Below are 23,740 nucleotides of genomic sequence, written 5' to 3' on the forward strand. Positions count from 1 at the left end.
TTCTGATTTAGAAAATATTTTACCTATGAGTAATACTATAGAATTGAATTCATGGCCGGCGCTGTGGCTCACTTGGCTAATCCTCTGCCTGCGGCACTGGCACCCCGGGTTCCAGTCCCGCTTGCTGCTCTTCCAGTCCAGCTCTCTGCTGTGGCCTGGGAAGACAGTGGAGGATGGCCCAAGTGCTTGGGCCCTGCACCTGCATGGGAGACCAGGAGGAAGCACCTGGCTCCTGCCTTCGGATCGGTGTAGTGCGCCAGCCGTAGTGGCCATTTGTGGGGTGAACCAACGGAAAGGAAGACCTTTCTCTCTCTCTCTCTCACTGTCTAACTCTGCCTGTCAAAGAAAAAAAAAAAAAAAAAGGAGAATTGAACTCATTTTCTATGTTCAAAGTAAGAATAGTACTTCCTCCCATTTCAGAAATTTATACCACTTTCAAATGACCTAGACTAGGGAAATTTTGAAGGAAGTTCACTCTTACATGTGGCAAAAGTAAATAAGAACAATCCTCCCTATTTGCAGTTCCTCATCAGCAAACTACCTTCGAATGTACAGATAAGATCAGAGGCTTTCAAAATATAGTCACCATCATATGCTTCATCTGAGAGGCTGCAATACACACTTAGAACCCTATAGCATGGTGATGAAAATATTAGGGGAAAAAAGCGTGTCTGTATTGTACATGTTCAAAATTTTCTTGTCATTATTCTCTAAACAATTTACATAGCATATACTTGTATTAGGTATTACAAGTAACCTAGAAATGACTCAAAGTATACTGGAGGATGTAGGTAGGTTGTATGCAAATACTACACTATTTTCTAGAAGGGATTTGAGCATCCATAGATTTTGTGTCTCCTGGGGGACCTGTAATCAATCTTCCATGTATACTGAAGAATGATGGTACTTGGGTAGGTTTTTGGAAATGAGTCTTATTCTTCAGATTCTAGAAGGCAAACCTGTGCAAGTCTACCAGTAGGCTTTAGGCTTTTGGCTCAAAGACAAATAGATGTATCTGGCTGGTAGGTAGACACAACTCACCTGGAAAGGGTGACACTTGGAACAGCCATTTATAGCCTCCAGCTGGAAGTTATAACTCCTTGCCTGAGTGGCAGATTTAGGGGAACAGTCAGTAGAGAGTAGGGCATACAGGTAAGGACTGGGGAGGGGGGGATACAAATGAAGATGGAGCTGCTAGGAGCCTGAAGGGATGAATAAGGGGACAACAGCCCTGCCCCATTGCTGTGGACCTCCTAGGGTTGTCAGGGACTTGCCTTATCTTTCCAGGCTCTGTCTGCACCATTTACAGACTCACATATGTTCATTTATTTGATTCCTAATACAGTGAATGCAGGGTAGATACTATCCTCATTCTGCTTTGACCAACATGCCTCTTTCACATTCTGCTCTAAAATGGCAATATGGGGCAGGTGTTTACTGCTTAAGACACTTGCAGCCCTCATCAGAGAACCTGGGTTAATGCCCAGCTCTGGTTTTTGATTCCAGGTTCCTGCTAATGCAGACTCTGGGGGTGGTAGTGATGGTTCAAGTGATTGGGTTCCTGCCATGCACGTGGAGACATAGAATGAGGTCCAGGCTCTGGGCTTCAACCCCAGCTGTTGTAGTTATTTGGGGAGTGAACCAGCAAATGGGAGTTCTCGCTGTCTTCATCTCTCTGCCTCTTAAATAAAAAATCAAAAAGCAAACATAAAGTAATGTGGTTGATGATATCACTGTGCCATATTTTAAGGAAGAGTTAGATTTGAAATACTGATCCAAATAATTTGATATATTATAGTATGGAACGTTTTGAAATTATTTAATTATTTGAGAAAGAAGTTACTTACGCACATAATGGCCTTTAATGTAGTCATTAAAATGACAAAAATAATACATATTAGTGAAAAAGATTTTCAGGGGCCAGTGCTGTGGCACAGTAGATTAATCCTCTGCCTGAGGCGCTGGCATCCCATATGGGCACTGGTTCTAGTCCTGGCTGCTCCTCTTCCAATCCAGCCCTCTGCTGTAGCCTGGGAAAGCAGTAGAAGATGGCTCAAGTGCTTGGGCCCCTGCACTCATGTGGGAGACCTGGAGGAAGATCCTTGGTCCTTCCTTCAGATCAGCTCAGCTACGGCTTTTGTGGTCTTTTGGGGAGTGAACCAGCGGATGGAAGATCTTTCTCTCTGTCTCTCCCTCTCACTCTCTGTAACTCTACCTCTCAAATAAATAAAATCTTTTTAAAAAAAGATTTTCATAATATAATATTTAATGAAAAGTGCTTTATGAAAATATTGTGTAGATTGCAACTTTATATTTTATAAAATATATGTATACCATGTATGTGTCCATAAGTGAAAAGTATGGTAATACCAATTGCTCATTCCTGGGTGATAGAATTTTTAATTTCCTTCTTTTTGGTTGTACACATTTGCTAACTATTACTTGGGTGGTATTGTAAAAGGTTAAATTCTGAGGACTTTAGGGCCTTACTTAAGTGAGCCTGTTCTTGACCTTCTTAGAGCTCTCAAGACAGAGGCATTCTGAATAAGGTTCCCCGAGTGTCGATGCAATGATGACTTACGAAGAGAGGAAGGAAATGAACATTTGACAAATGCTCAATTTCCTTGGGGCTTTACCTTCCTTACTCTTTTTGCCCTCATACTACCCCTGAAAAGGGGATTTATGTCCTCACTAAACTGATGATAACACCAGAGCTCTAAAGGTTAATGAAATTGGCAAAGATTGTAGGACCAAAGGAAGTGGGGAGGACGGGGCAGAACTCAGGTGTGCCTGGCTCCAAAGCACTGCCCGCTGTGTCCTACCATCTGCCACCTCCTGGCAGGCAGCCCTGCCTCATCTCACCAGCACCATCACTATTTGTGATGATTCTTCCACATGCACCTCTTCCTCCCCATCACCCCTGGAGATTCTTTTCCTGCATGTTGTTGTTGTTGTTTTCATAACCCTGCCTTCTTTGAGGCCAACATCCATCCCACCCCATGGCTTCACATTTGTCTCCAAAGCAATTGCTCTTAACCCTATTTGGGGCCCTGAACTTACTTGTGGATCTCATCAAAGTGATCCCTGGAAAATGCACTTTGTGTTTGCAGGTGTACAGATAGAGATGTATTGTACGTACTATCTCAGGATACTCATGACCCTCCCATCTCAAAGTTCTCAGATTAAAAGCCATGCTGTAGGGTTCTAAGTATGTATTGTAGCTTCTCGGATGAAGCACGTGATGGTGACTATGTTTTGATTGCCTGTGATCTTATCTGTATATTCCCTGAGGTGTGGAAACCCCCTTGTCAGCTCTGTGCTGTAGCAGGTGAAACAGCTGCCTGCACCACCAGCATCCCTATGGGCACGGTTTTGAGGGCATCCCATATGGGTACTGGTATGAGTCCTGGTTGCTCCACTTCTGATCCAGCTCCCTGCTAATGCACCTGGGAAAGCAGTGGTGGATAGCCCCAAAATTTAGACTCCTGCACCCAAGTGGGAGACCCAGTAGAGGCTCCTGGCTTCTGATCTGCCCAGCTCCAGCTATTGCAGCCATTTGGGAGTATACCAGCAGATAGAAGATCTCTCTCTCTCCCCCTTTCTCTCTCTCTCTAACTCTGTCTGCCTTTCAAATAAATGAATCTTTAAATTAAAAAATGGAAACTCCCTGTTTATATTTAGGAATATATCACTAATAGGCTCCAGAGGAATAGGAAATGAGATTAGGGATATCAAGAATAGTCAAATACTTGTTACATGATACTTAATTTTTACTGTTACTAAATTTTATAAAAATAAAATATTAAATATTTGTGATGAGACTAACTCAAGATAAGCAATATATTGCATGATGAGATGCTCCATAGTGATAACTTTAACAAGTGTATTTTTTGTTTTTTTCCTTTAGATATAAATGCTAAGGGAGTGATCCTTAATGCATTTGAACGCTACCGCCTAAAAACATGCATTGACTTCAAGCCTTGGTCTGGAGAAGCTAACTATATATCGGTGATCAAGGGCAGCGGGTATGTTGATGAGCTTGTCTCCTGAGGGTGCTAAGGAGAACAGCTGTGCCTGGGGTATTATATCACAGCAATTGTCCAAGACCTTGACCTTTAGGATGGGCTGGGGACTTCCTCTTGTTTTCTGGAGAGTGAAAGACAGCTGAATATGGTTTTTCTAGCCATACAAAAAATATTTTCAGTCTGTGTATATCAGTTTTGCTGCAAATACGGTGTTTTGTTAAACTTTGTTTCAAATCTGTCAAAAAAATTGAGAGGAATTATATCACAATAGTTTTAATATTTTGTTGCTATTTTAAACTTTGTATAAGTGAAATTGAACATCTTTTCATTTGATTACTGTTTATAACCCTTGCCTATTTTCCTACTGGACTGTGATCTTTTTTTTATTTGTTGAACTCTTTATTTAGTCTAGACTTTAAGTCTTTGAGAATAATATAAATTAAAAATAGGTTATCTCAAAAAAAGAAAAAAGAATATTATCATATATGCAACCTTATTACCAAGATTAAGACAAGGTGAGTGGGATTATAAACCCAACCAGGTGAGTTTCAGGCTGCTTGAAATTTACATGGTCTTTATTTCCCCCCTTCAAGTAAAATACATATGTACACATGTATGTTTATTGTGCACATGTATCTAAATTTATTTTATCTGTTAAATAAATTATTGCTCTTATTACTTGAGTTAAGAAAGTAACAAGTCATTTGCTTGAAGCTCAGTGACTCTGAGTGGTGGCTTCCCTGTAAGACACCTGTGGATGGGGAGAGACATACCAAGGCTGATTTCAAAGCCTTTGAAATTTCTAGGAAAAAACAGGGCTATGCTGACTGGGGGATGACTTGTTCCCATACACATATTTGGTGTTAGGACAAGTTCTCCAAAGGTTATCTGGTCTGTGAGGTATTCTTAGCTCACCCAGGTTATGGGAGAAATGCAGTGTCCACATGAGGGAAGGATTTAGTTGGGTGACCAAGTGGACTGGGCAGTGGGGATTCTGCTCTAAGACCTCAATGCACATCATTCTAACAACTCTTCCCCATCTCCTGTAAATGCTCTTAAAAGCTGCTGGTCCTATGTAGGAAATAGGCATGTTGGGAGGCAAGAACTTTCCATCGGGGCTAACTGTGACCGAATAGCTACAGTTCAGCACGAGTTTCTCCATGCGCTGGGATTCTGGCACGAGCAATCGCGTTCTGATCGGGATGACTATGTCAGCATAATTTGGGACAGAATTCTGTCAGGTACATTTCTCTTGCTTTCTTACATTCATAATGCATCTTTGAAAAATTATGATTAGGGGTAAAAATTAAGATGAGAGATATCGAGAATATTCTAATATTTGTTTTGTGATACTTTTTACTGAGTGATTAAATTTTATAAAAACAAAATATTAAATATAAATGACGGGACTAACTCAAGATAAGCAATATATTGTTTGGTGAATTGCTCAATAGTGATAACTTTAACAAGTGTATTTTTGTTTTTTTTTCTTGAGATATGAATGCTAAGGCATTCATATTGAAAAGCAAAGATACATGGCTGGCGTCGCAGCTCACTAGGCTAATCCTCCGCCTGCGGTGCTGGCACTCCAGGGTGTAGTCCTGGTTGGGGCGCTGGATTCTGTCTCGGTTGCTCCTCTTCCAGTCCAGCTCTCTGCTGTGTCCCGGGAGGGCAGTGGAGGATGGTCCAGGTCCTTGGGCCCTGTACCCGCATGGGAGACCAGGAGGAAGCACCTGGCTCCTGGCTTCGGATTGGCATAGCGCATCGGCTGTAGCGGCCATTTGGGGAGTGAACCAATGGAAGGAAGACCTTTCTCTCTGTCTCTCTCTCTCTCACTAACTCTGTCTGTCAAAAAAAAGAAAAAAAAAGAAAAGAAAAAAGAAAAGCAAAGCAAAGAGACAGAGACATGGCAAGAAAGAGCTTCTATCTGCTTGTTCAATGCCCAGGTGCCCACAACAGCTAGGTCTGGGCCAGGCCGGGTCTGCTACATGGGTGTCAGGGACCCAAGTGCTTGAGCCTTCACCTGCGGCCTCCCAGGGTGCATGGTAGAGGAAGCTGGATGGGAAATAGAAGAGCTAGGACCTGAACCAGACCCTCAGATGTGGGATACTTTTTTTTTTTTTTTACATTTTTAAAGGCTGAGTTTCTAATCGTGTATCCTCTTCTGCCATTTGGGCCACCTGTTAATGCTTGATAAATTCGGATGTTTCAGTGTCCCACTTCATTTAGCTCTAATTCAATGAGTTGAAGTGCCTTAAAGTTCGTGGGGTACTAGCTTCCCAGAACCCTAGTACCATACTTTTGAACAGCATATGATCTTAGAAACTGAATTTTGGTTTCTCATAGCACGTCCTGTGGTGTGCTGTCCCAAGGCTTGTTCATGGGTGCTATGTGAGCAGGAATCTGTGGTCAATTTAGCTTGGGAAACCCTAGGTTAAGGAAATTCAACTTATATTTATACGCTGTATAGCAGCAAACTAACAGATCTCCAGAGCAAAAGAAGTGTTTGGCTTTCATCCACAACCTTACTCTTTAGGATTCCCAAAGTCTTATTTTTGGTAGAAACTCCTGTCCACATTTGATAATATGTGTGATTTGGAGATCAGATCCATCTCATGGTGTTCACAATGTTGCCCCTTCTCAGGTTTCTCATTAGTAAGGTGCTAAGAATTCTGGTATCTTCTCTAAATGCATTCATTTTTATTTTAAAAAAGTTATTTTTAAATTAATAAATCATAATTGCATATATTTATAGGATACAATATAATGTCTTGATATAAGTACATAATAAGAAATTATTAAAACAAGCTAGTTTACATATATCCAGCACCTTACTTACCATTTTTTGTGATGATATTTAAAATTTACTCACTCACCAACTTAGAAATATACAATACATTATCATATAACAGTCACCATGCTTTAAGTACACCCACTCCAATAACCATAAAAGCCCTGATTATGTCACTCCTTTCCAATGCCTCCTGCTCTATGTGGTCATTACCAGGTCCCATCTCACTACCCTCCCAGCATCCTCTGATTTTTATCTCTATCAGCTGTGGATGCCCCCAATCTTCTATCATCTCTGGCCAGTGAACCTGACTATTCTCAACTGCACTTTTTAGAAATGTATTTCTGCTAATTAAGAGGCAGAGAGAAAGATGGAGAGAGAGAGAGAGAGAGAGAGAGAGAGAGAGAGAGAGAGAGAAAGAAGGACACAAACACACAGAAAGAGAGAGAGAGATCTTCTCTGCTGGTTCATTCCCCAGATGTCTGCAATGGCTCTGAAGACAGGCCCTGGGAACTCAATTCAGTATCCTAGGGGTGTGGCAGGATCCCAATTACATGAGCTATCATTGTTGCCTCAGAGGGTGTGCTTCACCAAGAATCTGGAATGGGGGTGGGGGGCAGTGTTGTGGAGTAGCAGGTTAAGCCTTCGCCGGCAATGCTGGCATCCCATATGAGTGCCAGTTCGAGACCCAGCTGCTCCACTTCTGATCCAGCTCCCTGCTGATGCACCTGGGAAAGCAGCAGAAGTGCTTAGGCCCCTGCATCCACGTGGGAAACCTGGAAGAAGCTCTGGGCCTGGCCCAACCCTGGCCCTTGTGGGCATTTGGGGAGTGAACCAGTGGATGGAAGATTCTCTCTCTCTCTCTCTCTGCCTCCTCTTTCTGTACTGCTGCCTTTCAAATTAATAAAAAAATAAATCTTAAAAAAAAAAGCTGGAATTGGGAGTGAAGCCAGGACTCCAACCTAGGTACTCAGATATGGGATGCCGGTCTTAACCACTAGGCCAAATGCCTGCCCCTCAATCACATTTTTAGATTTCTCCTTCTTGTTAGCAGTTCTTAGAGCCTTAGACCAAATGCTAATGTATGAACTTTGGGCTGTAATGGAACCTTAAATGTGTTCAATGTGATTGCTGGCATTGCAATTCTAAGCTTGGGTATTATATTCTAAAATACAAGTATACAAAACATTTGAAATATAGCAGATCAGTTATAGCGAAGGTTGCTCAAGCTTATTATATTCTCCATTTCTAAGTAAACAGCATTTTGAATAAGAGAAATTGAATTTTGTGTACATCAAGTAATTGGATTTTTTAATGTATTATTTAGGCAGAGAACACAATTTTAACATCTATGATGACGAAGAATCAGATTCTCTGAATGTCCCCTATGATTACACTTCAGTAATGCACTACAGTAAAACTGCATTCCAGAATGGAACAGAGCCAACCATTGTAACAAGGATCTCAGACTTTGAGGATGTGATTGGCCAACGAATGGACTTCAGCGACTATGACCTCTTAAAGCTGAATCGATTGTATAACTGCAGTATGTGACAGGTTCTTTGAAATGACTTTGATTTGCCTCCACTATGTAGGAAAAATGATGATCTGTGCCATTTGGGGTTTTCTGAGATTATAGAATTTTGATATCCAGGAAAAAAAAAAAAAAAACTGAACTAGAATAGCACCTAGATTCCAATTGCAAGTTGGAAGTTTACCTTTCTTTTCACAAGGTCTGGCTTTGTGATGTAAAAACAACTTAAGCCTTATAAGAATATGCCCCAGGCAGGTTTTCAAAGTTGTTACTAATGCAGAATTACATCAACTTGATACCCAAACTTCTTTTCAGCTAAAATGTGATCTATAGTTTAATATAAATGGGATCAAATAATCTGGATTGTGGCTTAATGATTTAGATTACTAGGGGAGTGCAGACTTACAGAAATAGACAATTAAAAATAGACTTGGGGTGGGCAGTTTATTCAGATCCACAGTTACTCATCTCTAGGTTAGCCTTTGCAAACAAGGAGGGGTGTTGACGCTATCATCACCTTTAGCACCATCCTGGCTTGTCCTATTACTCCTGTGACACACTCACTGTTATCGTGCAGATAATGCTGTATGAGTATCAATAATTGTTTTCTGCCTTTTGTAGCTTCTTCCCTGAGTTTTATGGACTCGTGCAACTTTGAACTGGAAAATGTGTGTGGCATGATCCAAGGTTCAGGAGATGCTGCTGACTGGCAACGTGTTTCTCGGGCTTCTGGGGGGCCAGAGACCGATCATTCCAACATGGGCCAGTGTGAAGGTAACAGGAGTGATGTAATTCTAGATTTCTCACTTAGTGCCTCGAGCCTTTTCTCTCATTATGAAAGATAGGGATTTTATCTCTAATTTCTACCAGAATTCTTGCCAATCACCCATTAGATTGCTACTAAGGGAATAGGCCTTGTGCCTTAGAAGAACATAGTTCATTTCTTTGCTTTTACTTTCTCAGTTTGTTTCTTTCTACATGTCAGAGCAGGGCTCTGTGATGCCTCTGTCAGTTCTTGACCACAGCATGAGAGGACAGTACCTCCTGGAAGGACTTTTAGCTCACGGGTAGCGGTGTTTTCTAGTAGCTTACAGAATACAATGTCCTCCCAATGGACAGCTCTAGACTTTATATTATTCAGTGTCAGAATTGTAGTTGACTGTGATTACATGTTCCTGTTACAAAAATAGATAAAATGAAGGTAGGAAGCACAGTTTATTTAATTTTCTTCAGGTGAATACCATTTCTCATTTTAATTTTGTCTTGAATTAAGTAGTCCTTTGGCTACAATATCAGATTTTATTTCCTCATTTCTGATGGCATGTATATAAAGGCTTGATAGTTCAAATGATCCACTTGGGGGTTGAGGTCTTTGATAATTAAAATGTGCTTTTGCTTTCATTTTCATGTTTCAATGCATATGCATATTTATTAGTCTTTCTGTTTACAAACATTTTATTTTCATTAAAATTTTTAAATTTTTTTCTTTTATTTGAAGGGTAGAGACTTCATCTAATCCTGATCACCTCCCAAAGGCCCCACCTCCAAATACCATTAGCATATGAATTTGGAGGTTTAGTTTCCAACACAGGAACTTTAGGGGAATCTATTGAAATCATAGCACCTGCTTAAGGTAGAAATTTTAAAAAAATATTTAAAATTGAATAAAGAAATTTGAAGAATAAAGAACTCAGAACTCAGAATTGCTAGTTCTGCCTTCCTTTAGAGGTGATTTAAAAGTTTGAGTTTCCAAATAAAGGAAGCAAAGAATGGGAAGAACCTTTGAAATTACCATTCCAGTTATTCCCAATCTAATGAATATAATTTTGATATTAAAATGTGGACCTTACCTGGTTGTTGCTGTACTTTTTTATTATTATTATTTTGAAAAGGAGAGTAACACAGAGAGAGGGAGGGAAAGATCTTTCATTCACCAGTTCACTCCCCAAATGGCCACAATGGCCAGAGTTGGGCCAAAGAAAAACCAGGAGGGGCCTGCCCTGTGGCAAAGCAGGTGAAGCTGCCACCTGCAGTGCGGCCATCCCATATGGATGCTGGTTCCAGTTCTGGCTGCTACACTTTCAATCCAGCTCTCTGCTATTGCCTGAGAAAGCAGTAGAAGATGGCCCTAGGCCTTGATCCCCTGTACTCACATGGGAGACCTGGAAGAAGCTCCTGGCTGCTGGCTTCCGATCGGCTCAGCTCTATCTGTTGCAGCCACCTGGGGAGTGAACCGGCAGATGGAAGAACTCTTCCTCTGCCTCTGCCTGTCTGTAACTCTGCCTTTCAAATAAATAAATAAATATTAAAAAAAAAAAAAAAAAAGGGAAACCAGGAGCCAGGAACTCCATTCTGGTCTCCCAAGTGGGTGGCAGGGGCATGTATTTGGGCCATCATTAGCTACCTTCCCAGGTATATTAGGAAGAAGCAAGATTGGAAGCAGACCAGCCAGGACTTGAGCCAGCCCTCTGACATGGGATGGCAGAGTAGCATGCAGTAGCTTAACCTGCTACACCATAATGCTAGTCTTCCAATATCTACTGAATATTGAGTTACTTTTCTTTTTGGCAGTTTAATGCAAAAACAACTTAGAAATTGTTTTAAAAATTGGCAGGGAGTAGCCATTTGGTACATTAAGATGCTGTTTGGAGCTCCCACATCACATATCAGTCTCTGGGTTCAAGTGTTGGCTCCACTTCCAATTCTAGCTTCTTGCTAATGTGCTTCCTGGGAGGCAGCATGTGATGGCTCAAGTACTTGAGTTCCTGCTACCCATGTGGGAGATGTGAATTGAGTTTTGGGTTCCTGGGTTTGGCCTGGCCCTGCCCTAGCTGTTGCAGGCATTTGGAGGGTGAACCAACTTATGGATGATCTCTCTGCTTATCTCTGTCTCTCTGCCTTTCAAATAAATAAAAATAAAAAATATTCAGCAATGGGCATGGCAGCAAAGGCCCTAGTTTCCTGTCTGAGCTTTTTCTCCTGCCTTCACAAAGGATGTTTACTTCTCTAGAAATACTTACAGCTTCACCTTTACTTATATGTATAACTCTACACCTAAGAAAGTTTCACACCCTCCTTCTGAATTAATTTCCATTTCCGTTTTCATACTTATGGAGAGAGATCAATACTCTAGCATTTGCAAGTGGGAGCTATTTCTGCTGGGAGCTGGACCAGGATTGAGAAAATTTAAAAACTGTTCCTTGCAGAGTCTCCTTTTTTGTCCTGCTGTTTAGGCATAACCTGAAATCTCACACTGGATTTATTTAAGAGGCAGAGACACACAGAGACAGAAAGAGATAGAGGGAAACAGAGACAAACAGAGGAGAGTTCCTATCCACCAGTTCACTGCCCCAGTGCCTGTAATGGCTGGGGGGCTGGGCTGGGTCTGGAGCTAGGGGGCAGGAACTCAATATAGTTCTACATGGTGGCAGAGACTCCACTTCTTGAACCATCATCTGCTGCCTTCCAGGATCTGTATTGGTGGTAGGTTGGAATGAGGACTGAAGCTTGGAACTGAATTCAGTCACTCCAATTGCATTCCAACTGGCATGTTAACCACTGTGTTAAAGGCTCGCCCCTGGAATTTTTTTTTCAATTAGCAATTGATGCTTAAGCTTGCTCTGTTTTTACAGCTCATAGAAATCAAGGTAAGCAAAAATCAGCGTGCACCTGAAAACTCTGACTACTGTAAGTAAACAATTTCTGAATGATGGAGAAGTTCAATTTTATTCCATATGTCAACCAGCTAGCTTTTCCAAGTACCAGACATGTAGCTTAGGCTTCTGTACTTTCTACCTTGTGATTTATATCTTGATGCTAGTTATACTTTATGTAAAGAATTTCCCACTGCCATTACAAACACACATTGCTGTACCCAGTATCTATTTCCTCTCAATTCTGCTTTTGCCCTCTGAACAGGTTTTGGTTTCTTCATGCATTTCGACAGTAGCTCTGTAAATGTGGGGGCCACAGCAAGGCTGGAAAGTAGAACACTGTACCCAAAAAGAGGATTTCAGTGCTTGCAATTCTTTTTATATAACAGTGGAAGTGAAGATGACCAACTGAACATCTACGTCAGGGAATATTCTGCAGGCAATGTGGATGGTAGTTTAACCCTTGTGGAAGAACTGAAAGGTACAAGATCAATGTTCCTTTTTTTTAAAAAAAAGATTTATTTTCTTTATTTTAAAGGCAGGGTTAGAGAGAGAGAGAGAGAGAGAGAGAGAGAGAGAGAGAGGGAGGGAGAGACAGAAAGAGAGAGGTCTTCAATCCCAAATGGCTGCAACCATCTGGGCTGGGCCAGGCTGAAGCCAGGAGCCAGGAGCTTCTTCCGGGTCTCCCATGGCACTTGGGCCACCCTCCACTGCTTTTCTAGGTACATTATCTGGGAGCTGGATCTGAGGTGGAGCATCCAGGACTGGAACCAGTGCCCATATGGGATGCTGGCACTGCAAATGATGGCTTAACTGGCTATGCTGGCCCCACGATCAAGATTCTTACTGTTCAAGTTCAGAATGAGGTGTTCTCAGCTTTTTTTTTTTTTTTTTTTTTAAATACAACAACTTACAATGAGATTTGGACCACTAAATCATTACTATGCCATGGAACACAAATGAGGAGTCTTTGTAGGCTGTGCTATCTGACAGTTGCTTAAGAAACTGGAACTCAATCTCAGGTCTCATGGAGTTCACTTTGTCACATAATCAAAACACACTGTGAACTGGCTTAGACAAAATCAGCAGAGTTTCTGGCTCAATGTAGCTCCATTATGTAGCAGAGAACAGAGGAACTAATAGTACTAGGCCTGTCCCTGAACATTATTGGGGACCTCTTATTTTATCCCAAATGGTTTTGTCCATATAGGCAGGTCCTTCGTCTGTTTTACAAGCTTACCTCTTAGTATCTCCTCAGACTGGAAAAGGGACTGTTCTTTTAATTTCCAACTAAAAAAATAAATACAAGTGAAGGATTATGATCATTATGATTTGAGTTAAATAAAACTGTGTAGTGATTCTTGAGTGGAGAGTGGTCACCCATCTTTCATACCAATTTCATGTCAAAGAGGTAGACCATGATGGTCACCTACTACAGCACATGGTGAACAAGTGGGGAGGTGTGGGCTAGTAAATAGACTATTGCCTCTTCCACATATTGACCTTTCTGGTTGAATGAACTGAGTAAAATCTATTATAAAATATTAAAAATGGATCCATAATATGCAATACCTCATGCCATTTTCCCTCTGTTTAACAATGAGAAAAAAATCTAATATTTTTGTTTGTGAATACCTGTGAACAATAAGGTTCTTCATCTCACTAACACTATACACATGCTGTGTATCTGTTTTATAGGAAATCCTATATAATATACTATTATATTTGATATACATTATGTATCAAATATGAGTGTTATATATAGAAGCCCTATAAATAAGTCATATATAGTAATACAAACATTATATTATTGTGTATTCAAATGTATATTAATATAAAAGTAATATACTTATTTATCATTGTGCAGACTTAGAAGAGGGATCTTTCCTTGAGTAATCTGTAGTCTATTCTTAATAGGCAACAATATAAAAGGCACTTGAGGAACTTTCTTAGGAGTTCAGGACTTAAACTGATTGTACTGATAGTAACTGGGTAGAAGCTCTCATGCAAGGTTCTTGTTCAGTCTAGAACCTGTACATAGATAATAGCATTTTCCATAAGTTGGAAATTTCTTATTATTTTCAACCAATTTTGTTTTGCATTAAGTGCTGATATATTTAAGTTTTAAATCATTGCATTAACAACTAGCTTGACATGAATTCCTCAGATATTGTTTACCTAGAGGCTTCTGAAGATTTTTAGTGTACTGCTTACTTTAGTATGTGATAAAAAAAAAAAAAGGTGGCATCCCATGAGAACTTTTGAGTTGAATGAATTGAGATATTGGTTAAAGAAGAAGTGTAGATTGGAATAATGGAAGTGGTACCAAATATCAGATAAATACTTGTGATGTTGAGTCCCTGGTAAATGATCTAAGAAATACATTATAGGATATGGGCTTTCTAGAGTTTGGTGGGTTCTTGTTTAATAATGCCAAAAAGTTAATTGATATTTTACATGTGAGGAATGTATTCCAGTCAAACTATAAAAATGCTCATGAAGATTTGGTGGAGCATCACAGGAATCTTGGGTATAGGAGTTACAATATTGGGTTTGCTTGACTTTTAACTAATATAGGATGGTTGGTAGCTCATAAGCAGGACGTAGAGTCTTCAAGAGTTAAACTGTTGTTTGCTCACATATTTCTGGGAAAAGGTGACCTCTCTGAGAAACAACTAGGAAAGAATTCAGATAATCTAGAGACCAGTCTGAGCAGAAAGAAATACTTTGAAGTAAGTGAACCTTAGCCAAAAGAGGGAGAAAACCGTACCTCTGACCTGTAGGACTCAGTAGCCCTTGGGTGATCATTTGTCCACCAAGGTTAGAACTCTAATGTTGATTTGCACATAATTCATAGTATTTTGTCTTCTTTGAACTAACATGATAACTCTTTTGCAGAAATACCAGTTGGGAGCTGGCAACTTTACCATGTAACATTGAATGTGGCCAACACATTTAGAGTGGTGTTTGAAGGACGCAGAGGCTCTGGTGCATCATTGGGTGGTCTGTCTATTGATGACATCAATCTTTCAGAAACACGATGTCCTCATAACATATGGCATATAAGGAATTTCACACAGTTCATTGGCAGCCCAAATGGAAGTCTGTATAGCCCTCCATTTTATTCTCCTAAAGGTTATGCCTATCAAATTTACTTAAATTTAGAATCTACGACTAATGTAGGGATATATTTCCACTTGATCTCTGGAGCCAATGATGATCAATTACAGTGGCCATGTCCTTGGCAGCAAGCCACAATGACACTTTTGGATCAAAATCCTGATATTCAACAGCGTATGTCCAACCAGCGGAGTATAACTACAGATCCATTTATGACCACCGGTTCGTGACTCATTTTCTTTACTGCTCAGATATAACCATTGCTCTAGGAGGATCAGATTATTTGGGAACAAAGGTTGCACAATTACCTAGGAAATTTTGAACTCTGAATCCCAAACATAGAAAATATTTAGGGGAAAGGTTTCAATGATTAAGGACAGAGTCTCTGAAAATAAGAAAGATATTGACAGTATTTTTAGGCATTGATGATGATCCTTGAATTCCTAGTGTTCTTCCAGGAGAGTTGAGTCTAGTCTGACATGCCTAGGTTCAAGATGACCTTGAAAAAAAATCTTTTGGAACCCCAGTGTTCTTAGTTGTAATAGTAATCCTATAGATTTATTATGAGAACTAGTGCTGGTCAGTATGGAAGCTTAAGATCTTGAGTTCTCATGCATACTGCCTTGTTCATATGCTGGGATTGTTGAAAACAATCAGTTATTGGAATGGTGGTGATATTTGACCACAAGGAAGATGTTGGGCAGGTGCACTGGAGTGTTATTGGGAAGGGTGTGGGAATGGATTACAACCTTTTATTGAAGAACCCTAGAGGACTTGCAAATAATGACATCATGCCCTGACCCTCTAGTCTCAAAAGGAAAGTTTCAGAAAGCAATGGTCATACTTCTAATTTCAATAATCTTTATCTATGTGAACCTAATAAAGGAAAAAAGTGAAGTTATGGCATATTGACTAGCATGCCAAAATGAATTCTATATATGAGAAAGTTGATAAAGAAAAATAACAATCTGATAGGAAAAATATAATAATAACAATGGGAATAGTAGGGATTTGACAAACAGAACTTCTTCACATTTTTTCCCAAAATGTTTCTTCTTGAATGACATTGAAAATGGTTCAGAGTTGAATAGGTTATCACCTTTTCCCAGAATTCATGCTTCTTGTTGTCTTCTACTCTTGAACAACTTGATTTTGTAATATTAATAATTCAGTTAATGAGATAAATTGTTCCGTTAATATTAAATAGTCTCTCATCAATGCGTTGCTTTAACTCAGTTAAAAGGACTATCTGTAACTCAGAAGTCACTAAGGAAAAGTTCTAATAGTCAGGAGTGTTTTTATACTGGCCAGTAAGTACAGATGTAATATATCCCTCCTTGGAAACTTAGGAAAGTGTGAGTACCTCTTCACTTATGTACCAGAGTGTGCCCCTCCCTGCAAGGCAATTTCATTTCCTTTGGACAGTTGAAATGACCAATCTTCCGTAGTTTACAGGGGATATATCACAAGTCAATAGCATTACTTAATTATTTTGAGCTCTATCCTTCACATCACCTGTTCTTTCCTGCCACCAAATGCTATGATGATGCTAAACATGGTCCATTAATATAAATTGCTTTTTCAGATGATGGAAACTATTTGTGGGACAGGCCTTCCAGAGTGGGACAAGTGGTGGTTTTCCCTAATGGAACAGAATATAGCAGAGGTAGAGGATATGGAACCAGTGCCTTTATAACCTATGAGAGGCTGAGAAGCAGAGATTTTATAAAAGGAGATGATGCTTTTATCCTACTGACGGTAGAAGGTATGTCAAGAAAAAAAGTTTGTCAAATTTTTTTTTTTTTTTTTTTGGACAGGCAAAGTTAGACAGTGAGAGAGAGAGAGACAGAGAGAAAGGTCTTCCTTTTCCATTGGTTCACCCCCCAAATGGCTGCTACAGCTGGCACACTGCACCAATCCGAACCCAGGAGCCAGGTGCTTCCTCCTGGTCTCCCATACGGGTGCAGGGCCCAAGCACTTGGGCCATCCTCCACTGCACTTCTGGGCCCTAGCAGAGAGCTGGACTGGAACAGGAGCAACCGGGACAGAATCTGGCGCCCCGACCGGGACTCGAACCTGGGGTGCCAGCGCCACAGGCAGAGGATTAGCCTAGTGATCTGTGGCACTGGCATCATTATTATTATAGTCATTAATTATTCACTGTGTTCTGGGCTTCATTATTATATATATCATGTAGAGATGTAGGAGAAAATGGACATAAATTAATTTTCTTTTGGTATGAAGCATTAACAATATGAAAATAATTTAATTTAAAGCAGTGAGAGTCCTAGGATAAATAATTTAATTACTTAGATGTGGAACAGTGGTAGAACACTTGAGATAGGAAACTCTACTTAGAAATAAGTTAAAATGCAGCTGTTCCTCCCTAGGATTATACTCCAGGATTACAGAAATAAAAATATCTCACAAGCCATGAAATTAACCTGGAAATGGACTGTCTTATAATCTGTTTCAGAAATACACACATATACAGACATACATGCAAATACACGTACATACACACACATTTATACATAAATATAGGCAGTAATAATATGAATCTATTCTATCACTTTTTGTAATTTCTTATCCGTGGCAGCAAATAAGCATATTTTCTAGAATTCTGCTCGCTTCCATATTGTATGTAGTAGGATTTTCGCTCATTTACTCTTAGAGACCCAGTTGTATTTTATGGAATCAGAATCTTCTTTGTGATGAAAAGTGTAACAATTAAAAATCATGAAAGCTTTATTTCAGTGTCCATTACAATAAATCTAGATTACACTTCTTGGAAAACACATTCAGGAATAACTTCAGTCAAGAGAAAAAACATTTATTTATTTATTTTTGTATTTTTTAATTGACACATCCAATTGGAAATTTTTATGGATTACCATATGATGTTTTAATACACATACCAATCAGGATAAGCAAATTCATTTCCTCAAACATTTATCATTTCTTTGTGATGAGAACATTTAAGATTCTTTCTTTTAACTTTTTGAAATATATAATATCGTGTCTGTATCTGTGGTCACCCTACTGTGCACAGGAACACCAAAACTGCTTTCTCTTATCTAACTGTAACTTTCTCCCTGTTCACCAGTGTTTCTCCATCTTTCCCTCTCCTCCATTCTCTCCAACCTCTGGTAACCACTCTTCTACTCTCTGCTTCTATGAGATCAACTTTTCTAGATTCACATATGAGTGAAGTCATGTGGACTTTGTCATTCTGTGCCCAGTTTACTTCATTTAGCCTGACATCCCTTAGGTCCATCCATGTTGTCACAAATGACAGGATTTCATTTTTTATGGATGGGTAATATTTCACTGTGTATACACATATAAACCACATTTTATCCATTCCTCAGCTGACAGACACCTAGAAGGAGTCCATTTCTTGACTATTGGGAATTGTACTGCAATAAACGTAACTGCTCTTCTGTATACTGGCTTCATTTCTCTTGAAAATAAGAGAGAAAACATTTTATGTAACAGGGAAAACGTCACATATTCATTAACTTTCTTTGATTCTATTTTGATCAGAAGCAACAAAAAAACTGTTTAAGCATCATACTTGGCAAGACGCTGGGTGTCTTCCTTGGAATCTCCAACTTGCTCCACTAGGCAAGAGACCCATGACCTTTAGCAAGACCCCTAACTACTTTATACTTCTGAGCTTTAGTTTTCTTTGATGTCAGGAGCTTATGCCCCTGAGAACTCCAACAGCTCAGGAAGTGTGTGGTTAAGTTCTAGCCCCAGCAGGCTTGTTTCCCTTTGCCTACTTCTTGAAATTTCATTGCCTACGAATGCTGCAAGACTAAGTTTTAAGGTTAACTGAATTTCTTACACGCCTGAAACCCAAACATCTTTTATTTTCGAACTTAAAAATCAAATGATTGCTGAAGCAAAGGCTCATTTCCATCCATGCTCTTTTCTTCCCGTTCTTAGACATCTCTCATCTCAATTCCACACAAAATCAGCCAGTTCCAACCTCTAGCGCTGATGACCTCTGCTCAGAAATCACATGTGAGAATGACGGCATCTGCTCTGTCAGAGATGGTAAAGCTGAGTGCAGGTAAGTGGTCACTTAGAAGCAAGCTCCCCTCTCTTGTTAGAAGTTTTATTCCTGGGGACAGCGTTGTGGTGCAGCTGGTTGAGCCACTACATGCAATGCTGGCATCCCATGTTGGAGTGCTGGTCGGAGTCCTGATCGCTTCACTTCCAATCCAGTTCTCTGCTGATGCCCCTAGGAATGTAGCAGAAGATAGCCCAATTACTTGGGCTCCTGCCAACCATGTTGGAGACCAGGTTGAAGTACAGGGCTAATGGCTTCAACCTATCCCAGCCCCAACCATTGCAGCCATTTGGGGAGTGAACCAGTGGATGGAAGATCTCTGTCTCATTCCCTCTCTCTATTACTCTACCTTTAAAATAAATAAAATAAAATTTTTAAAAGTTTTATTCCCATAAGGTAGGACTAAATATTGATAATTCATATGAATGACATCAGTGGATTCTCATCTCAGAGCCATTCATAAATTATTTAATTTTTTGCTCTTCATTCGACACATTGGATAACCACAAGTCCAATGAACTTATTTATGAAAAAATAGCACATTCATTCCAATTGCCAGGAAAAGTCCTTATGAGTTACAGATATGATTAGATCATCATAATAGTCGGGATTTTTAAGTGTGACTGACCCATTTTTTACATGAAGATACAAGTTCTGAGAAGATCTTGGCCAATGTGTAAAGCCAGAAAATGGAGAACTAAACTTTCTCTTTTACCTTTGCTTCTTCCCTTTTCTACCTTGGAGCTGCTATTCTGGAGTTAGATTAGGATTCATTCTATTTTTCCTTTCTGTTTCACCTGATGGCCTCCTGGTGCCAGTCTAACAGTCTCCCTCTGGTCCAGAGTGAGTGAAATAGTTCTGTGTGTCAATGACTTATTGGTGATCAAATAGACTAAAGATAATCAACACTTTTAGTGCTAATGATTTCCAAAGTTAGGTCAACTCATAACTGAGTCATGTTCTCAACGTGTAGGTGTCCATCAGGGAAGGATTGGTGGTACATGGGAGAAAGATGTGAAAAGAGAGGTTCAACCCGAGACACCGTTGTCATTGCTACTTCTTCTACTGCTGCTGTGTTTGCAGCAATGCTAATAGTCACTCTTGTCAGTGTCTACTGTACCAGGAGGAAATATCGTAAGAAGACGAGTTCTAACACAACAGCTATGACTCTGGAAACTGTAAGTTGATTCTGATACTTGATTATTCAAAACCTATTGATAAAATCATATGGAGAATAATTAGGACTTTTTTTGATATAGTTTTTCGCCCCTATCTTCATCTTTTTGTTTCCTACACTGGAACTGATTTGTGACTATTATTTCCTGTTGTCTGCAGCACAAATCAGTGATTCTGAAACTGGGGCCCATGGAGTTTTCCTGGAGCAGTTCATAATCCTCTTGGAACCAAATCCCAAATTGTATATAGTTATGTGCTTTATTTCTGGAATGTGGGTAGTCTTTGGCCTTCCTGAAAAGCACAATTGATTTTTCCAGCAATTCCCAACCCTCTCAATGCAGAGGAGAGGTGGCCTATAAGTGCTTTGCTCTAAATGTCTTAGAGAGGTGGCTGAGGTCAGACCTGTAGGAAAGGGATACAAATGTGTTTGGAGAAATTTTCTATTAAAGAAAGTTCTAACTACTTGTGGTTTCATGTGGAGTTACTCTAAGGCAAGATTTCCAAATACAGGGTTAGCAGGAGCAGGCAAGTCTAGCACGTGGGTCATTTGAGGTAGGTAAAATAATTTGGTCTGGCCCTGCCAAAGAAACTGCAGGAAGGATTTGCGATTTAATGAATCTATAGCAGACTAATTTTTTCCCCAGAAATCTTTTATTTAAGGACTAGAAATTTCAGGCATTTCATAAGTATAACTTTAGAAACATAGTGATTCTTCCCCTGTACCCACCCTCCTACCTGCATTCCCACCCCTCTTCTTCCTCCCTCACCTATTCCCATTCTTATTTTTTAGTAAGATCTATTTTCAATTAACTTTATACACATAGGATTAACTCTATACTAAGTAAAGAGTTCAACAAATAGTATGAAAAAAAAAAAAAAAAACACAACTCTTCCACAACAGTCGAGACAAGGGCTGTTCAAAGTCATTGCATCACAAAGTGTCAATTTGACTTCTATAGATTATCTTTTTATAGTTATCACAGACCAGGGAGAACCAGGAAGATAATATAGTTTTATATTATCTTTTTATAGTTATCACAGACCAGGGAGAACATATGGTATTTGTTCCTTTGAGACTGGTTTATTTCACTAAGTATGATGTGTACGGTTTCATAAATTTTGTTGCAAACAACAAGATTTCATTTTTTTACTGCTTTGTAGTATTACATGGTGTACATATCCCATAAGTTCTTTATCCAGTCTTTGGTTGATGGGCATTTGGGTTGATTCCATATCTTATCTGTTGTAAATTGAGCTGCAATAAACAAAAACATGGGGGTACAGATAACTCTTTCACATGCTGATGTCATATCCCTCGGGTAAGTTTCCAGGAGTAGGATGGCTGGATCATAAGGTAGGTTTATATTCAGATTTATGAGGTATCTCCATACTGTCTTCCACAGTGGTTGTACTAGTTTACATTGCCACCAACAGTGGATCAGGGTACCTTTGTCCCTGTATCCTCACACACATTTGTAAGCCATTCTAATGGGGAAGAGGTAAAACCTCATTGTGGTTTTGATTTGCATTGCCCTGATGACTAGTGTTGACCATTTGGATTTCCTCTTTTGAAAAATGTCTGTTTAAGTCCTTGGCCCATTTCTTAACTGGGTTGTTTGTTTTATTCTTGTGGAGTTTCTTGATCTGTTTTTCTATTCTGGTTATTAATTCTTTATCAGTTGCATAGTTTGCAAATAATTTCTCCCATTCTGTCAGTTGCCTCTTCACTTTGCTGAGTATTTGTTTTGCAGTACAGAAACTTCTCAACTTGATGTAATCCCATTTGTCAATTTTGGCTTTGACTGCCTGTGCCTTTGGGGTCGTTTTCAAGAACTCTTTGCCTATGCCAATGAGCTGCAGGGTTTCTCCAATATTCTCTAATAATTCGATGGTATCAGGTCATAAATTTAAGTCTTGAATCCATTTTAAGTGGATTTTTATGTAAGGTGTAAGCTAGGGGTCTTATTTCATACTTCTGCATGTAGAAAAAAATTAAAAAAAAAATGAAAAGAATAGGTCAACCTGTATAGGGGATTGCCAACTTAATGGAAACTGTACCTGTGGGCCTGGTCTCCTAGACCAGAAGGGATAAGCCAGCAATTGGTATAGGGCAAATAGACAGGTAGGAAAGGACCAGATATCTGGGTTGATGGGACAGCCAGAATATTCTCCTGGAAACTTGGAAATGTAAGAGCTTCACAAGAGCTCTGACTTTGTAAGTAAAAATTGGAATAAGTGAAAGAAAAATGGTTAGAGAGAGAGAGAGAGAGAGAGGAGAGAAAGAAGGGAGCTAAGTCAATAAGGGTGTGGGGGGGGGGGGAGACTTTCAGAATGTTCAGGGACTTGGAAAGGATATCAAGTGGAAAATACACACACACTCGCCCCATAACATACAAGAGAACTGCTTTGCCTGTGAGTCATTGAAAGATACCCCCAGGTGCAAGGAATCAACTTGTGTTTTCCTTAGCCTAGGCATTTTTACAGTAATTTACTGATAACAGAGCCTCCAGATTCAGATTAGACTTAGACTGACTTTTATGAGACCAAAGTGTGTGCTCACCCTGATGTCTTAGCATTTGATTAATGTGAGTCTGAAAGGCCAGAGTATCTTCTTGGAGACTGGGAACAGGAGTCACTTGCTAGCTGGGAGGGAGGCCAGGAGACCGTTGGTGGGGACCTCATTTAAAAATCAGACTGTTCCATTGTGATTCATTTAAATGACAGTTTTTAAATTTAGAAATTAAGTCATCAATTGTTCTTTCCCTTTTAGCAACATGCTTTTTGAAGATTAACTCAACAATACAGCCAGCCAATGAAATATATGAAGATCCTTCTTCATGGACTTCATCTCAGTTACATCACAACCACCTCATTTTTCTAAAAATGAATCTTTTCTGTCAATGGTTGGATGGACTATAAATCATCATTTTGGTAAAAGTCAACTTGATGAAATGCTGCTTGTGTTTCTTTTGTATTTTTTAATGAGAGGAAGCAATTCAGACTCCACTGGGAGGGTAATGCTGTCAATAAAAGAGAGCACAACAATTAGAGACAGCTTTCCAAACTACTGATCCTTCTCTCCAGGGGTCAAGTGAGTCCCCAGAAACAAGATATCCCATGTGGAATCTCAGCAGTTTCAGGGTTGTCCTGTCCTGACTCTTTGGTGAAGCGTGCCCAAGCGTTTTTCTGTTAAAATGCTAATTACCAGTCTATAGACACTGTCATCCCAGGAAGATGTTGTCACCCTTCGGCTCTTCAGAAAGTCAATAAGCAAAATGCCTTGTGCCTCCCAAAGAAAATGTGGCTGCAATCTTTGCTCTTGACCAACTCCTTTTGCTTTGACTTGACCACTTCTACCTCTTG

At 39.7% G+C, this 23,740-nt stretch overlaps 1 protein-coding gene across 1 annotated transcript in view; it reads left to right on the top strand.

Moving 5' to 3' along the window:
- MEP1B (meprin A subunit beta) overlaps positions 1-23,233 on the top strand; it is a 34,455-nt gene extending 11,222 nt beyond the window's left edge. Inside the window, exons 6-15 of the mRNA XM_062200255.1 lie at positions 3,908-4,025; positions 5,088-5,266; positions 8,144-8,362; positions 8,972-9,124; positions 12,269-12,484; positions 14,902-15,345; positions 16,709-16,888; positions 19,075-19,201; positions 20,175-20,379; positions 23,148-23,233. Of these exons, the coding sequence (XP_062056239.1) occupies positions 3,908-4,025; positions 5,088-5,266; positions 8,144-8,362; positions 8,972-9,124; positions 12,269-12,484; positions 14,902-15,345; positions 16,709-16,888; positions 19,075-19,201; positions 20,175-20,379; positions 23,148-23,162 (1,856 nt within the window). The 3' untranslated portion in view covers positions 23,163-23,233. The remainder of the gene's footprint in view (positions 1-3,907; positions 4,026-5,087; positions 5,267-8,143; positions 8,363-8,971; positions 9,125-12,268; positions 12,485-14,901; positions 15,346-16,708; positions 16,889-19,074; positions 19,202-20,174; positions 20,380-23,147) is intronic.
- Positions 23,234-23,740: the final 507 nt, after the last annotated feature.

This window comes from Lepus europaeus, chromosome 9 (genome assembly GCF_033115175.1).
Source record: "Lepus europaeus isolate LE1 chromosome 9, mLepTim1.pri, whole genome shotgun sequence".
Classification (NCBI taxonomy): domain Eukaryota; kingdom Metazoa; phylum Chordata; class Mammalia; order Lagomorpha; family Leporidae; genus Lepus; species Lepus europaeus.